At 48.0% G+C, this 18,266-nt stretch overlaps 1 protein-coding gene across 4 annotated transcripts in view; it reads left to right on the top strand.

The window, feature by feature from the left end:
• Positions 1-232: 232 nt before the first annotated feature.
• The window catches only part of PFKFB2 (6-phosphofructo-2-kinase/fructose-2,6-biphosphatase 2), a 248,721-nt gene continuing 230,687 nt past the window's right edge, over positions 233-18,266 (top strand). Inside the window, exons 1-2 of one of the 4 annotated variants that reach the window (XM_063955191.1) lie at positions 233-704; positions 1,631-1,778. In XM_063955191.1, the coding sequence (XP_063811261.1) occupies positions 1,697-1,778 (82 nt within the window). In that variant the 5' untranslated portion in view covers positions 233-704; positions 1,631-1,696. Of the gene's footprint in view, positions 705-1,630; positions 1,779-1,854; positions 2,057-18,266 lie in introns of those variants that run through there. The other 3 variants (XM_063955189.1, XM_063955188.1, XM_063955187.1) reach the window with 3 other exon arrangements.

The raw sequence follows: 18,266 nt of genomic DNA on the forward strand, positions 1-18,266 counted from the left end.
TAAGAAAAGCGTTTAGTCTTAACACTTCAATGAATCATGTGACGCAACAATTTAAGGAAGTCCGTTGCTATGGTGCAACAAACCCGTTGCTGTTAGAACGCTATGCTCCTTCCCCGATTGGCTACTCGTGATACGCCCCTCCAGCAACACCACCTAAATGCACCAATCAAATACTGGAGGCGTGGCCGTGTCTCATAGGTGTAAACTTTATTGCAGGGAACCCCTACGGGCTCGCTGCGTAACTGAGTAGCCATGTCTGGTTTTGGCAAACGTGGGACCGGCCCTTCTCCCGGCGCACTAGCAAAGCGTAAAAAAGTTAAAAACTGCGATCAGATTATTATGTAAAAAAATATTAATTTAGAAAACAAACATTTATTTAAAAGAAAAATACTCTATTGGTACAACTGTATTAATAACTTGCTTAAAGTAGTCTAGCGGTTGTGAGAGATAGTAACATAAGATACACAGCAAGACCTGTTCGTGAAACATAATTTAACTGCGTCTACACCACTAGCCGGAAGACATTTTCCCTTACTAAAGATGGCTACAGCGCAAGTTGCGTACCGCCCATCGTGACGTCTCGTTGGAACCGGTGTGGTGTCTTTATCCTTCACCAAATCCCCCACCTGGGTCACCTGCTGTCGTCTGACTGAGACGCAAAGTCAGCGAGGTGACCGAGGCAATAGTAGGCGAGGCGGGAGTCGGTAAGTGCACCTCACTATGGTCCGCTGTTACACTGACACAAGGAGGGTTACATTCTGTAACCTTTTATAAAGCTGCCATTTATGTAGTGACAGCGTATTGTTTTCATAACCTCTTTCTTGTCAACCTTTTTATATTTAGACTTCTGTTATATTTAATTGTATAATATGCTGCTTTGTTTAATATATATATAATCTCTCTGAAATATATTTACTTCCATCTGTATTTCTAATCAAATCTGTACTAGCATCCATCCAGAGAGCAGTGCTGTTTTTAAAAAAAAAAAAAAAACTGTGGTTTGATATATCCATACGAAATACTCTGTACAACCCATTAAAAGCTTTTTAATTCATTATTAGTTTATAAATCGCAAGCTTGTGGCCTTTTTGGCACTTAATGAATATAATTAGTTCTGTCTCTTCAGGATTGCTGAATAAAATTCCAAATGATTTTACATGTGGAATTTTAAAAATTTCAGATTTTTTATTTTTATTTTATTATCTGCTGCAGGGTGATTCTCCAGAAAGTGAACATAAAATCCCGAGCATCACACGCTTTTATTTATTTATGTATTTATGTATTTTTATTTTTCCTTTTAAACTGGTTTGTTAAGACATTGTTATATGAAAACATAATTGCTTAGTGGCAATACATTATCCTATAACTTAAGACCCACTAAAATCTTTGTATTTTGGATAAGTTATGAATTTATCCATAAATACAAATATTTTAAATAAATAAAGGTTAGGTAGGACCTTGCCCATGACAGAACTTACATTGCTTCAGGTGCTAACTGAGTTGGTTAAAGCCTTCTCGGTTGTGAGTATTCCAGATTGATCTGGAGTCAAGCCTGTTTTATAACCTACAAAAAAGTATTTGTTGTGAAAACTAAGACCCTTTACACTTTTTCTTTTTTTGTTTCTTGCAGTGTGAGGACAAATTTAGTTTATAGTGGAATTTAATTTTACAGATTAAGTAGTTGGAGTTTACAGTCATGTCTGATATGAAAAATCAGGACCCAGGACAGATCAATGGTGGAGGTAAAGTGGCAGGAAGAAATACAGAGAAAAAATGCTGTAAGTATTTTTATTTTTTATTAACAGTTATGTATAAAGTATACAGATATAATACAGCACTATACAGAGAATATGTGGGGCTTCACTTTTTCAAGTGGTACTAACCCCTTTTTTTCCTTGTGTTTTTGATGGGGAAACAAAACTCTATATGTGTGAAAAGCCATTCCATGTAGATGAAGCCACATACACACGATGCGATTCTGCCTATGTGGCCAATTTGTACTATTCGATTTCCCTTGAACTCCCCGGAGCTCCAAGCCACCGATATTATACACAAGGTGTGATTTTGTCTCTATGCAATTTTTGCTATGGCCAATTTCAACTATGCTATGTACTAGATTGTACACTTTCTAGTAAAAATTGAGCTGCCTGCACTGCCTATTTTTTCTGTTGATACCGGGAGCGCGCATTAGCATCACAAGCTGTTTACACACGGTGCAATATGTACTATGTTTTATACCGATATAGGGGGTAATTCCAAGTTGATCGCAGCAGGACATTTTTTAGCAGTTGGGCATAACCATGTGCACTGCAGGGGGGGGGGGGGGGGGGGGGCTGATATAACATTTGCAGAGAGCGTTAGATTTGGGTGGTTTATTTTGTTTCTGTGCAGGGTAAATACTGGCTGCTTTATTTTTACACTGCAATTTAGATTGCAGATTGAACACACCCCACCCAAATCTATCTCTCCCTGCACGTTATATCTGCCTCCCCTGCAGTGCATATGGTTTCTCTGTCCTCCATCTGGGGGACGCTGCGCCGTTACTTGTGGGTTAGAGGTGTGTGGTAGTGGAGTTTGGCACAGAATCTATCTAAAGCTGACTCCTCCCCCCTCTAACCCCTCCCATCTCCTTCCTGCTCAGCCATATTCAGTTTTTATTTCTCTATCGTCCTAAGTGGATGCTGGGGTTCCTGAAAGGACCATGGGGGATAGCGGCTCCGCAGGAGACAGGGCACAAAAAAGTAAAGCTTTACTAGGTCAGGTGGTGTGCACTGGCTCCTCCCCCTATGACCCTCCTCCAGACTCCAGTTAGATTTTGTGCCCGAACGAGAAGGGTGCAATCTAGGTGGCTCTCCTAAAGAGCTGCTTAGAGAAAGTTTAGTTTAGGTTTTTTTCTTTACAGTGAGTCCTGCTGGCAACAGGATCACTGCAACGTGGGACTTAGGGGGAAAGTAGTAAACTCACCTGCATGCAGAGTGGATTTGCTGCTTGGCTACTGGACACCATTAGCTCCAGAGGGATCGAACACAGGCCCAGCCGTGGAGTCCGGTCCCGGAGCCGCGCCGCCGACCCCCTTGCAGATGCTGAAGCGTGAAGAGGTCCGGAAACCGGCGGCTGAAGACTCCTCAGTCTTCATAAGGTAGCGCACAGCACTGCAGCTGTGCGCCATTTTCCTCTCAGCACACTTCACTGGGCAGTCACTGAGGGTGCAGAGCGCTGGGGGGGGGCGCTCTGAGAGGCAAATATAAACCTTATACAAGGCTAAAAATACCTCACATATAGCCCATAGGGGCTATATGGAGATATTTAACCCCTGCCTGACTGGAAAAATAGCGGGAGAAGAACCCGCCGAAAAAGGGGCGGGGCCTATCTCCTCAGCACACGGCGCCATTTTCTGTCACAGCTCCGCTGGTCAGAACGGCTCCCAGGTCTCTCCCCTGCACTGCACTACAGAAACAGGGTAAAACAGAGAGGGGGGGCACATTAATGGCTATATATATATATATTAAAGCAGCTATAAGGGAGCACTTAATATAAGGATATCCCTTGTATATATAGCGCTTTGTGGTGTGTGCTGGCAGACTCTCCCTCTGTCTCCCCAAAAGGGCTAGTGGGTCCTGTCTTCATTAGAGCATTCCCTGTGAGTTTGCGGTGTGTGTCGGTACGTGGTGTCGACATGTATGAGGACGATATTGGTGTGGAGGCGGAGCAATTGCCAAATATGCAGATGTCACCCCCCAGGGGGTCGACACCAGAATGGATGCCTTTATTTGTGGAATTACGTGATGGTTTATCTTCCCTTAAACAGTCAGTTGAGGACATGAGGCGGCCGGACAATCAATTAATGCCTGTCCAGGCGCCTCAAACACCGTCAGGGGCTGTAAAACGCCCTTTGCCTCAGTCGGTCGACACAGACCCAGACACGGGCACTGATTCCAGTGACGACGGTAGAAATTCAAACGTATTTTCCAGTAGGGCCACACGTTATATGATTTTGGCAATGAAGGAGACGTTACATTTAGCTGATACTACAGATACCGTAAAACAGGGTATTATGTATGGTGTGAAAAAACTACAAACAGTTTTTCCTGAATCAGAAGAATTAAATGACGTGTGTGATGAAGCGTGGGTTGCTCCTGATAAAAAGTTGATAATTTCAAAAAAGTTATTGGCATTATACCCTTTCCCGCCAGAGGTTAGGGCGCGCTGGGAAACACCCCCTAAGGTGGACAAGGCGCTCACACGCTTATCCAAACAAGTGGCGTTACCCTCTCCTGAGACGGCCGCACTTAAGGATCCATCAGATAGAAAGATGGAAGTTATTCAAAAGAATATATACACACATGCAGGTGTTATACTACGACCAGCTATAGCAACTGCCTGGATGTGCAGTGCTGGAGTAGTTTGGTCAGAATCCCTGATTGAAAATATTGATACCCTAGATAGGGACAATGTTTTACTGTCGTTAGAACAAATAAAGGATGCATTTATCTATATGCGTGATGCACAGAGGGATATTTGCACACTGGCATCTCGGGTGAGTGCTATGTCCATTTCAGCCAGAAGAGCCTTATGGACACGACAGTGGACAGGCGATGCGGATTCAAAACGTCACATGGAGGTTTTGCCGTATAAAGGGGAGGAGTTATTTGGAGTTGGTCTATCAGACTTGGTGGCCACGGCTACTGCCGGGAAATCCACTTTTTTACCTCAAGTCACTCCCCAACAGAGAAAGGCACCGACCTTTCAACCGCAGCCTTTTCGCTCCTACAAAAATAAGAGAGCAAAGGGCTTGTCGTACCTGCCACGAGGCAGAGGAAGAGGGAAGAGACACCAACAGGCAGCTCCTTCCCAGGAACAGAAGCCCTCCCCGGCTCCTGCAAAAACCTCAGCATGACGCTGGGGCCTCTCAAGCGGACTCGGGGACAGTGGGGGGCCGTATCAAAAATTACAGCGCGCAGTGGGCTCACTCGCAGGTAGACCCCTGGATCCTGCAGATAATATCTCAGGGGTACAGGTTGGAATTAGAGACGGATCCTCCTCATCGTTTCCTGAAGTCTGCCTTACCAACCGTCTCTTCCGAAAGGGAGAGGGTGTTGGAAGCCATTCACAAGCTGTACGCTCAGCAGGTGATAGTCAAAGTACCCCTATTACAACAAGGAAAGGGGTATTATTCCACTCTATTTGTGGTACCGAAGCCGGATGGCTCGGTAAGGCCTATTCTAAATCTGAAGTCCTTGAACCTCTACATAAAAAAGTTCAAGTTCAAGATGGAGTCACTCAGAGCAGTGATAGCGAACCTGGAAGAAGGGGACTTTATGGTATCCTTGGACATCAAGGATGCGTATCTACACGTTCCGATTTACCCCGCACACCAGGGGTACCTCAGGTTCATTGTTCAAAACTGTCACTATCAGTTTCAGACGCTGCCGTTCGGATTGTCCACGGCGCCTCGGGTCTTTACCAAGGTAATGGCCGAGATGATGATTCTTCTTCGAAGAAAAGGCGTATTAGTTATCCCATACTTGGACGATCTCCTAATAAGGGCAAGGTCCAGAGAACAGCTGGAGACAGCTTTAGCACTATCTCAAGAGGTGCTAAGACAACACGGGTGGATTCTGAATATTCCAAAATCCCATTTAATCCCGACAACTCGTCTGCTGTTCCTAGGAATGATTCTGGACACGGTTCAGAAAAAGGTTTTCCTTCCAGAGGAAAAAGCCAAGGAGTTATCCGATCTGGTCAGGAACCTCCTAAAACCAGGAAAAGTGTCAGTACATCAATGCACAAGAGTCCTGGGAAAAATGGTGGCTTCTTACGAAGCAATTCCATTCGGCAGATTCCATGCAAGAATATTCCAAAGGGATCTGTTGGACAAATGGTCAGGGTCGCATCTGCAGATGCACCTGCGAATAACCCTGTCACCAAAGACAAGGGTGTCACTTCTGTGGTGGTTGCAGAAGGCTCACCTATTAGAAGGCCGCAGATTCGGCATTCAGGATTGGATCCTGGTGACCACGGACGCCAGCCTGAGAGGCTGGGGAGCAGTCACACAAGGAAGAAACTTCCAGGGAGTATGGACGAGTCTGGAAAAGTCTCTTCACATAAACATTCTGGAACTAAGAGCAATCTACAATGCTCTAAGCCAGGCGGAACTTCTCCTGCAAGGAAAGCCGGTGTTGATTCAGTCGGACAACATCACGGCGGTCGCCCATGTAAACAGGCAGGGCGGCACAAGAAGCAGGAGTGCAATGGCAGAAGCTGCCAAGATTCTTCGCTGGGCGGAGAATCACGTGATAGCACTGTCAGCAGTGTTCATCCCGGGCGTGGACAACTGGGAAGCAGACTTCCTCAGCAGACACGATCTTCATCCGGGAGAGTGGGGTCTACATCCAGAAGTCTTCAACATGTTAATAGACCGTTGGGAAAGACCAATTGTAGACATGATGGCGTCTCGCCTCAACAAGAAACTGGACAAATATTGCGCCAGGTCAAGAGATCCACAGGCAATAGCTGTGGACGCACTGGTAACTCCTTGGGTGTACCAGTCAGTGTATGTGTTTCCTCCTCTGCCGCTCATACCAAAGGTATTGAAGATCATACGGCAAAGAAGAGTAAGAACAATACTAGTGGTTCCGGATTGGCCGAGAAGGACTTGGTATCCGGAACTTCAAGAGATGCTCACGGACGAACCGTGGCCTCTACCTCTGAGAAGGGACCTGCTACAGCAGGGTCCCTGTCTTTTTCAAGACTTACCGCGGCTGCGTTTGACGGCATGGCGGTTGAACGCCAGATCCTAAAAGGGAAAGGCATTCCAGAAGAAGTCATTCCTACCTTGATTAAGGCACGGAAGGAAGTCACCGTGAAACATTATCACCGCATTTGGCGAAAATATGTAGCGTGGTGCGAGGATCGGAGGGTTCCGACGGAGGAATTCCAACTGGGTCGTTTCCTACATTTCCTGCAATCAGGATTATCTATGGGTCTCAAATTGGGATCCATTAAGGTTCAAATTTCGGCCCTGTCAATATTCTTCCAAAAAGAATTGGCCTCTGTCCCTGAGGTCCAGACTTTTGTCAAGGGAGTACTGCATATACAGCCTCCTGTGGTGCCTCCGGTGGCACCGTGGGATCTAAATGTAGTTTTAGATTTCCTCAAATCCCATTGGTTTGAACCATTGAAAAAGGTGGATTTGAAATATCTCACATTGAAAGTGACTATGTTACTAGCCCTGGCCTCTGCCAGGAGAGTATCTGAATTGGCGGCTTTATCTTATAAAAGTCCTTATCTAATCTTCCATTCGGATAGGGCAGAACTGCGGACTCGTCCGCATTTTCTCCCTAAAGTGGTATCAGCATTTCATCTGAACCAACCTATTGTGGTGCCTGCGGCCACTAGCGACTTGGAGGACTCCAAGTTGTTGGACGTTGTCAGAGCCTTAAAAATATACATTGCAAGGACGGCTGGAGTCAGAAAATCTGACTCGCTGTTTATATTGTATGCACCCAACAAGTTGGGCGCACCTGCTTCTAAGCAGTCGATTGCTCGTTGGATTTGTAACACAATTCAACTTGCACATTCTGTGGCAGGCCTGCCACAGCCTAAAACTGTAAAAGCCCACTCCACAAGGAAGGTGGGCTCATCTTGGGCGGCTGCCCGAGGGGTCTCGGCATTACAACTCTGCCGAGCAGCTACGTGGTCGGGGGAGAACACGTTTGTAAAATTTTACAAATTTGATACCCTGGCAAAGGAGGACCTGGAGTTCTCTCATTCGGTGCTGCAGAGTCATCCGCACTCTCCCGCCCGTTTGGGAGCTTTGGTATAATCCCCATGGTCCTTTCAGGAACCCCAGCATCCACTTAGGACGATAGAGAAAATAAGAATTTACTTACCGATAATTCTATTTCTCGGAGTCCGTAGTGGATGCTGGGCGCCCATCCCAAGTGCGGATTATCTGCAATACTTGTACATAGTTATTGTTAACTAATTCGGGTTATTGTTAAGGAGCCATCTTTAAGAGGCCCTTTCTGTTGTCATACTGTTAACTGGGTTTAGATCACAAGTTGTACGGTGTGATTGGTGTGGCTGGTATGAGTCTTACCCGGGATTCAAAATGCCTCCCTTATTGTGTATGCTCGTCCGGGCACAGTACCTAACTGGAGTCTGGAGGAGGGTCATAGGGGGAGGAGCCAGTGCACACCACCTGACCTAGTAAAGCTTTACTTTTTTGTGCCCTGTCTCCTGCGGAGCCGCTATCCCCCATGGTCCTTTCAGGAACCCCAGCATCCACTACGGACTCCGAGAAATAGAATTATCGGTAAGTAAATTCTTATTTTTGTGCCTGTGGAGTACAGACACAGTTTTTATTTCTCCTATTTTTTTTTGTTGTTGTTGTTTACAGGATGCCTAGTCCCTGTTTACGGGTGACAGGTATTGATGGAGTGGCCTAATATTCCACTCGAGGATGCTGTCTAGAAAGGCCACCATACCTGGGTCACTGGGGCCTTTGTACACTAAAGAGCGACAGAAGAAAGGTACCGGACAGCCACAATCTGTCACCGACAGTATTGGGCTGTCCCTATTTATTTCATTCATTTATTTCACACGCCAGCCGAGCCACCCCCCCTCCCCGGCCGCCAGCGGGAGCGGCGCCGGAGATTTCTCCCCTACACCCGCAGTGAGAGACCTGGAGGGTTGTGGGGACAGATAGCAGACTGGTCCGGGAGAGTCTTCTGACCTCCCGGGACCAGCTAGAAGCCGCCGCGGACGCTGTGGGTAGCGGCGCGCGGCGGCCCGAACTTCCGGTTTCAGCGCGGGGTTACGTCAGCAGTGCAGGGACGGCTTCCCGCCCTGCTCTGCCCGCGCGCCAATCTGCCTGCCGCCATCTTCTGCTTCACGGAGACAGGGGGACGCTGTGCGCTTCACACACGGAGCCTGCCAGGGGGAGAATTTTGACAGCATAACCGCAAGTATAGAGGGGGCTGATCAAGGGTGGGATTACAGGCATATTGGAATCCACCTAGGGATTAACCTAATAAGGAGAGCCTCTGACTTGCACTCAGTTGTCCTGGATTCAGGTCCCACTCTATCCTTAATGTAGATTGTTAACACAGCTCATTAGTCAGAAAGTTTAGGGTGCTTTTATTTTAGTGTATAACTTCAGAATGGAAAAAGTGACTAGTAAACCGGACAGACCTACAAAGGGAAAAACGGCCTCGGTAGTTTATTTTTCCTGCTCTCAGTGTGGCTCAAAGCTGGCTAAAGGTAGTTCTGACGCAGGTACCTTATGTGCTTCATGCTCTGGTGCATCCGTGACAGATCAGCAGGGAGGTTCCGCAGATCAGCCGATGCCCCCATGGGTTAAAAACATGGTGGACGCCATTTCAGATTTGCGTCAATCTAGGGAGACTGAATCTGCTCGGACTCAGGTGGAGCCTTTATGGGCCCAAAATATGGGAAAGTGCCTCACTGATTTAACTCAATCTTTGAATAAGTTTGTAAATGCTGCCAGCAGTTCGACTGCTACTAAGCGATCGCAGCCGTTACCCGCTATAGCGTTTCCAGGTGAGGAGGCATCCCTGGCATCTCCGTTGGAGGAGGGGGAGGTAGATCCTGAATGGGATGAAGTTTCGGCTTGGGAAGATGAGGAACCTTCTACTAGTTCAGGTGTTAGATTGTTAATAGAAGCCATTCGTCAGACTCTTAATATTCAGGACACGGTGGTAGAGGAAACTCCTTCCCCCTTCTTCAAACGACAAAAGAGACAGGTTACGGCCTTCCCTTCTTATTCTCACTTTGCGGATATTTTAAAAGAACCCTGGCTTAAACCGGATTCTCGTTTTCAGGCGCCTAAAAAGTTAAGATTTCTATATCCTTTTACAGAGGAAGATACGAAATTTTGGGAGACGGCCCCTAAGGTAGATGCTCCTATTTCACATCTAGCAAAAGCTACGGTTATTCCGTCGGTACAGTCTGTGACCTTAAAAGACGCTACCGATAGAAAGATTGAAGCATTACTAAAGTCTATGTTTTCTTTATCAGGTGTTTCTCTCCGTCCAGTACTGGCGAGTGCCTGGGTACTTAAGGCCGTGGATGAATGGCTTGCACAGGTGGTATCGGGAATGCAGTCGGATGATCCGTCGGAAGCCATTCACGTAGCGGAACAGATTTCGGAGGCGCTCACTTATGTGGGTGAAGCCTTGTTGGATTCGGTTGCGCTACAGACCCGGGTTTCAGCCTTGACAGTATCCGCAAGACGCTCTTTGTGGCTTAGAGTTTGGAATGCTGATTCTGACTCAAAGCAAACATTGACGGCTGTGCCTTTTGAAGGTGAGTTCCTTTTTGGATCAGAGTTAAAGAAGATTATTTCAGATACTACTGGAGGAAAGAGCCCTTTCCTTCCATCTGCACCTCACAAACCAAAACCTACAAGGTTTCGGTCCTTTCGTACGCAGGGCAGAGGTAGCTTCCAATCCTTTCGTGCTTCCTCCAGATTCCCAAGAAGGGGCTCTTTCAGAGGAAGAGGATCTCAGGCTATTCGCAGACCGGCCAGTAAGCCTGCCGACAAACCTGAGGCATGACGTCTCAGGTCCCCTGGAGGGATCAATGAAGGTTGGGGCCCGGTTACTTCAGTTCAGGGAAGTGTGGCTCCTATCGAAACCGGATCGGTGGGTAATGGGGGTCATTTCCAGAGGATATATGTTGGATTTCGAAGAGACGGTCCCAACCCGACTATTCATAACACCTCTCCCAGACGATCCCTCCAGACGGCAAGCTCTTCTTCAGGCAATCACAACCCTCTTACAAAATGGAGTAATCATTCCGGTTCCCTCTCATCAAAGGGGGCGGGGTTTTTACTCAGGTCTTTTTCTTGTGGACAAGCCGGATGGTTCGTTTCGGCCCATTCTGAATCTGAAGGCTCTCAACCCGTATCTCTCAACCCAAAAATTCAAGATGGAATCCATTCGCTCAATTATCGCCGCTATGGAGCCAGGGGAATATTTGGCTTCAATAGACATAAAAGACGCCTACTTACATGTCCCGATTTGGATAGGACATCAGTCTCTGCTGAGATTTGCAGTCGGGCCGGAGCATTTTCAGTTTCAAGCTCTTCCCTTTGGTCTTTCTACGGCTCCCCGGGTTTTTACAAAGGTCTTAGGCCATGTAGTCGCAGTTCTTCGTTGCCAAAGGGTCAACATCACTCCATATTTGGACGACCTGTTGGTCAAGGCACCGTCAGCGGAGATTCTCACTCAGAACCTGCAGCTAACGATGGAGACTCTACAGTCGTTCGGGTGGATAATCAACTTTCCAAAGTCATCTCTACTCCCTACTCAGAAGATGATTTTTCTGGGACTTTTATTCGACACCAACAGCCAGAAGGTGTTTCTTCCTGCGGACAAGATTCAGGATCTGCAGTCGAAAATCCGAACCCTGTTACACTTACCAGTAGTGTCGGTCCTCAGATGTATGCAGGTGTTGGGCAAAATGGTATCCTCCTTCGAGGCAGTTCCATATGCCAGATTTCATGCCCGTCCTCTTCAAACGCAGATTCTCAACTGTTGGACTCGGACGGAACCACGTCTCGAATTGCAGTTGATCCGCTTGTCGATAAAGACTCGTCAGTCTCTTCACTGGTGGCTTCACAGTCACAATTTGAAAAAGGGTGCACCGTTCACAATCTGGTCTTGGATGGTCACCACGGACGCAAGCCTCAGTGGTTGGGGGGCAGTGTTCCAGACTCATCACTTCCAGGGACGCTGGAGCAACCAGGAGTCAAAATTGCAAATCAACATTCTGGAACTAAGGGCGATTCGGTATGCACTCCTTCGCATTCAAACCATGGTGCAGGGTCAACCAGTTCGTGTGCAGTCCGACAATGCCACCGCAGTGGCTTACATCAACAAACAGGGAGGAACTCGCAGCTGGTCCGCAATGAGAGAGGTCGCTCAGATCCTCGCGTGGGCGGAACGCTGGGTTCCGGTGATCTCCGCGATCCACATTCCTGGAGTCGAAAACTGGGAAGCAGACTTTTTGAGTCGTCACACGATTCATCCGGGAGAATGGGAACTTCATCAGGAAGTGTTTCTCTCTCTAGTGGATCGATGGGGAATGCCAGACATAGACCTGATGGCGTCTCGCCTCAACGCGAAACTTCCTCACTACGGCGCAAGGACTCAGGATCCACAGGCAATCCTGATCGATGCTCTTACTGCCCCATGGCAGTTTTAACTGGGATATGTGTTTCCGCCAATCCCACTGATCCCGCGTCTACTCCAACGCATTCGGCGAGAGGATCTCGCAGTGATTCTAGTGACTCCAGATTGGCCGCGTCGACAGTGGTACACTCTTCTGCGCAGTATGGTAGTCGGAGATCCCTTTCGTCTACCTCTGCGACCAGATCTGCTTCTTCAAGGACCTTGTCGCCACCCAGATTTACATCGGATGGCTTTGACGGCTTGGCTCTTGAATCCAAGATTTTGAAGGAAAAAGGTCTTTCTCGATCGGTTGTCCAGACGATGATTCGAGCTAGGAAACCGGTGACCTCAGGCATTTACCATAGAATATGGCGTATTTACATTGCATGGTGCGAAAAACGGAGACTGACTCCGCATTTGTTTAGACTACCTCGCCTACTCTCTTTCCTTCAGGAGGGTCTCGACAAGGGCCTAAAGCTTTCTTCACTAAAGGGTCAGGTTTCAGCTTTATCGGTTCTTTTTCAGAAGAAACTAGCAAATATTCCAGAGGTTCAAACATTCCTGCAGGGAGTACTTCGGATTCAACCACCTTTTGTCCCTCCGGTTCCTCCCTGGGATTTAAACTTGGTCCTTACGGCTCTTCAGACCTCTCCATTTGAACCTTTTAGAATCAGTTGAACTCCGTTATCTGACACAGAAAGTTGTTTTTCTGTTGGCTATTGCCTCAGCTAGACGAGTGTCTGAGTTGGCGGCCCTTTCTTGCAGACCCCCCTTGTTAGTGTTTCATGAGAACCGGGTGGTTCTACGGACTAAACCTTCTTTCCTTCCAAAGGTTGTTTCAGCATTCCATTTAAATCAGGACATTGTACTTCCTGCCTTTGCTCCGACATCTTCTCCTGGGGAGGACTCTCATTTGGCTCTCCTGGATGTGGTTCGAGCCTTACGTATCTATTTGTCTCGCACAGAGTCATTCCGTCGCACGGATAACTTACTGGTTTTGATTGATGCTCCAAAACGAGGTTGGCCGGCCTCCAAAAATACTGTGGCCCGTTGGATAACTTCGGCCATAAAACAGGCTTACCTGTCTTCTCATGTTTCGGTTCCTGACTCAATTAGGGCTCATTCGACTAGAGCTGTTGGAGCCTCTTGGGCTGTTCGCGGTGGTGCATCTGTTGAGCAACTGTGCAGAGCAGCGACCTGGTCGTCAGTTCATACTTTCACAAAGTTTTATCGTTTTCATACTTTTGGTTTGGAGACTGCCTCTGTTGGGCGTCGTATATTGAAGACGGCTATGCCGTCACCGTCTCCCTCCTCTCATTAGCTTGCTTTGGGAAATCCCACAAGTAACGGCGCAGCGTCCCCCAGATGGAGGACAGAGAAATTGGGATTTTTGTTTACTTACCGTAAAATCTCTTTCTCTGAGTCCATCTGGGGGACGCTGCGATCCCTCCCATAGTTTGTCTGGTTTAATTGGTTAATTTTTTTATTCTGGTCTATCTCCTTTGGCTTGGCTAAACGTTAACTGAATATGGCTGAGCAGGAAGGAGATGGGAGGGGTTAGAGGGGGGAGGAGTCAGCTTTAGATAGATTCTGTGCCAAACTCCACTACCACACACCTCTAACCCACAAGTAACGGCGCAGCGTCCCCCAGATGGACTCAGAGAAAGAGATTTTACGGTAAGTAAACAAAAATCCCAATTTTGCCCAATTGCTAACAAACTTGAAGCTGCGATCAACTCAGAATTACCCCCATGGTGGACTATATAGTCCATATCAGAAGTAGAAATTGCACCGTGTGTATCTCCCTCACCCGAGATTCTTAACGCTGGCCAATGGTCATGTTAATGCATCTTCCTTAGCCATTCACCTCAGTCCTTAAACCAGTGGTGCTTACAGTGTATATACTGTACTGTACAATGTGGACACACATACATAATAGACTGTGTATCTATCTATCTATATCTATCCTATCTATCTATCTATCTATCTATCTATCCTATCAATATGTTTTTGGATTGTAGGTGGGAAAACATAAATGAGAAAAACACGCAAACTTCACCAAGAGCCTTGGCCAGTGGCATAACTATTGAAGGTACAGGGGGATGCAGCTGCTAAAGGGCCTGGAGGCTTGGGGGGCTCCCAAAGCCATTCCCACTGCACGCTCTAAAAAAACATATTTCTCTTACGTCCTAGAGGATGCTGGGGACTCCGTAAGGACCATGGGGTATAGACGGGCTCCGCAGGAGATAGGGCACCTAAAAAGAACTTTGACTATGGGTGTGCACTGGCTCCTCCCTCTATGCCCCTCCTCCAGACCTCAGTTAGATCTTGTGCCCAGAGGAGAATGGGTGCACTGCAGAGAGCTCTCCAGAGTTTTCTGTCGAAAAAGAATTTTGTTAGGTTTTTTATTTTCAGGGAGTCCTGTTGGCAACAGGCTCCCTGCATCGTGGGACAGAGGAGAGAGAAGCAGAGCTGGCTTGTCAAGTTGGGCACTGCTTCTGCCTTAGCTCCAGAGGGAGTCGGAACACAGGTCTCACCTGGGGTTCGTCCCGGAGCCGCGCCGCTGTCCTCCTCACAGATGCCGAAGATAGAAGCCGGATAGAGAAGGCAGAAGACATCTTAGGCGGCAGAAGACATCAGATCTTCATGAGGTAAGGCGTGCGCCATTGCTCCCAGTCACACACACACAGAGCAGCACTGAAGGGTGCAGGGCGCAGGGGGGGGGCGCCCTGGGTAGCAATAAACCTCACATTTGGGCACAAATACAGTTGGATTAGACTGCGGAGGCAGTAAATCTATGATCCCCCGCCATTTTATTGAAAAATCACTGGGACCGAAGCCCGCCGTCGGGTGGGCGCGGCTTGATCCTCAGCACTAACCAGCGCCATTTTCTCCACAGAAGCTGCATGAGAAAACGCTGGCTCCCTGGTCTCTCCCCTGCTGAACATCACAGGCTGGAAAAAAGAGGAGGGGGGAACATTAGCGACGCAGTGAGTGGGAATTGGCATAATATATATAAAAAAGCGCTATCTGGACATATTTTTTCCAGTGTTTTTAAGCGCTGGTGTGTGCTGGCATACTCTTTCTCTGTCTCTCCTTAGGACCTGGTTGGGGTTTTGTCCCCTTATAGGTTAATCCCTGTGTGTGTGGGGTGTCGGTACGTGTGTGTCGACATGTCTGAGGCGGAAGGCTTCTCCAAGGAGGAGGTGGAGCAAATGAGTGGTGTGTCCCCGTCTGTTGTGCCGACTCCAGATTGGATGGACATGTGGCATATGTTGAATGCAAGTGTGGCATCTTTACATAAAAGGCTTGATAAGGCTGGTTTAGGGGGGACATCAGGGGGTCCATCCTCAGATTGGACCGACTCACAGGGCCCGTCGGGGTCTCAAAAGCGTCCCTTAACACAAGACACTACTACAGACACAGATTCTGATTCCAGTGTCGACTATAACGAAGTAAAATTGCACCCTAGGGTGACTAAAACAATTCAGTGTATGATTATGGCAATAAGGGATGTGTTGCATATTGTGGATGAAACCTCCGTCCCCGACACAAGGGTACACATGTTTCTCTATCGTCCTAGTGGATGCTGGGGTTCCTGAAAGGACCATGGGGAATAGCGGCTCCGCAGGAGACAGGGCACAAAAAGTAAAGCTTTTTCAGATCAGGTGGTGTGCACTGGCTCCTCCCCCTATGACCCTCCTCCAGACTCCAGTTAGATTTTTGTGCCCGGCCGAGAAGGGTGCAATCTAGGTGGCTCTCCTAAAGAGCTGCTTAGAAAAAGTTTAGCTAGGTTTTTTATTTTACAGTGATTCCTGCTGGCAACAGGATCACTGCAGCGAGGGACTGAGGGGAGAAGGAGTCAACTCACCTGCGTGCAGGATGGATTGGCTTCTTGGCTACTGGACATCAAGCTCCAGAGGGACGATCACAGGTACAGCCTGGATGGTCACCGGAGCCGCGCCGCCGGCCCCCTTGCAGATGCTGAAGTCAGAAGAGGTCCAGAATCGGCGGCTGAAGACTCCTGCAGTCTTCTAAAGGTAGCGCACAGCACTGCAGCTGTGCGCCATTTTCCTCTCAGCACACTTCACACGGCAGTCACTGAGGGTGCAGGGCGCTGGGAGGGGGGCGCCCTGGGAGGCAAATGAATACCTATAAAGGCTAAAAATACCTCACATATAGCCCCTAGAGGCTATATGGAGATATTTAACCCCTGCCTGATTTTTCTAAATAGCGGGAGACGAGCCCGCCAGAAAAGGGGCGGGGCCTATCTCCTCAGCACACGGCGCCATTTCCTCTCACAGCTCCGCTGGTCAGGACGGCTCCCAAGTCTCTCCCCTGCACTGCACTACAGAAACAGGGTAAAACAGAGAGGGGGGGGCAAATTTATGGCGATATTTTGATATAACAAAGCAGCTATAAGGGAGCACTTATTATAAGGCTATCCCTGATATATATATATAGCGCTTTTGGTGTGTGCTGGCAAACTCTCCCTCTGTCTCCCCAAAGGGCTAGTGGGTCCTGTCTTCGTTAGGAGCATTCCCTGTGTGTCTGCTGTGTGTCGGTACGTGTGTGTCGACATGTATGAGGACGATATTGGTGTGGAGGTGGAGCAATTGCCAAATATGAGGATGTCACCCCCTAGGGAGTCGACACCAGAATGGATGCCTTTATTTATGGAACTACGGGATAGTGTCAACACGCTAAAGCAGTCGTTTGACGACATGAGGCGGCCGGACAATCAATTAGTGCCTGTCCAGGCGACTCAAACACCGTCAGGGGCTGTGAAACGCCCTTTGCCTCAGTCGGTCGACACAGACCCAGACGCAGGCACTGACTCCAGTGGTGACGGTGACGATTCAACCGTATTTTCCAGTAGGGCCACACGTTATATGATTTTGGCAATGAAGGAGGCGTTACATTTAGCTGATACTACAGGTACCACTAAACAGGGTATTATGTGGGGTATGAAAAAACTACCTATAGTTTTTCCTGAATCAGAAGAATTAAATGACGTGTGTAATGAAGCGTGGGTTGCCCCTGATAAAAAGCTGATAATTTCAAAGAAATTATTGGCATTATACCCTTTCCCGCCAGAGGTTAGGGAGCGCTGGGAAACACCTCCTAGGGTGGACAAGGCGCTAACACGCTTATCTAAACAAGTGGCGTTACCCTCTCCTGAGACGGCCGCACTTAAAGATCCATCAGATAGGAGGATGGAAAATATCCAAAAAAGTATATACACACATGCAGGTGTTATACTACGACCAGCTGTAGCGACTGCCTGGATGGGCAGTGCTGGGGTAGTTTGGTCAGAGTCCCTGATTGAAAATATTGATACCCTGGACAGGGACAATATTTTACTGTCGTTAGAACAAATAAAGGATGCATTTCTTTATATGCGTGATGCACAGAGGGATATCTGCACACTGGCATCACGGGTAAGTGCTATGTCCATTTCGGCCAGAAGAGCTTTATGGACGCGACAGTGGACAGGCGATGCGGATTCAAAACGGCATATGGAAGTTTTGCCGTATAAAGGGGAGGAGTTATTTGGAGTCGGTCTATCAGATTTGGTGGCCACGGCTACAGCCGGGAAATCCACCTTTCTACCTCAAGTCACTCCCCAACAGAAAAAGGCACCGACTTTTCAACCGCAGCCCTTTCGTTCCTTTAAAAATAAGAGAGCAAAGGGCTATTCATATCTGCCACGAGGCAGAGGTCGAGGGAAGAGACAGCAACACGCAGCTCCTTCCCAGGAACAGAAGCCCTCCCCGGCTTCTACAAAAGCCTCAGCATGACGCTGGGGCTTCTCAAGCGGACTCGGGGACGGTGGGCGGTCGTCTCAAAAATTACAGCGCGCAGTGGGCTCACTCGCAGGTAGATCCCTGGATCCTGCAGATAATATCTCAAGGGTACAGGTTGGAATTAGAGACAGATCCACCTCGCCGTTTCCTGAAGTCTGCTTTACCAACGTCCCCCTCCGAAAGGGAGACGGTTTTGGAAGCCATTCACAAGCTGTACTCTCAGCAGGTGATAGTCAAGGTACCTCTTCTACAACAAGGGAAG

Source organism: Pseudophryne corroboree, chromosome 2 (genome assembly GCF_028390025.1).
Source record: "Pseudophryne corroboree isolate aPseCor3 chromosome 2, aPseCor3.hap2, whole genome shotgun sequence".
Taxonomy (NCBI): domain Eukaryota; kingdom Metazoa; phylum Chordata; class Amphibia; order Anura; family Myobatrachidae; genus Pseudophryne; species Pseudophryne corroboree.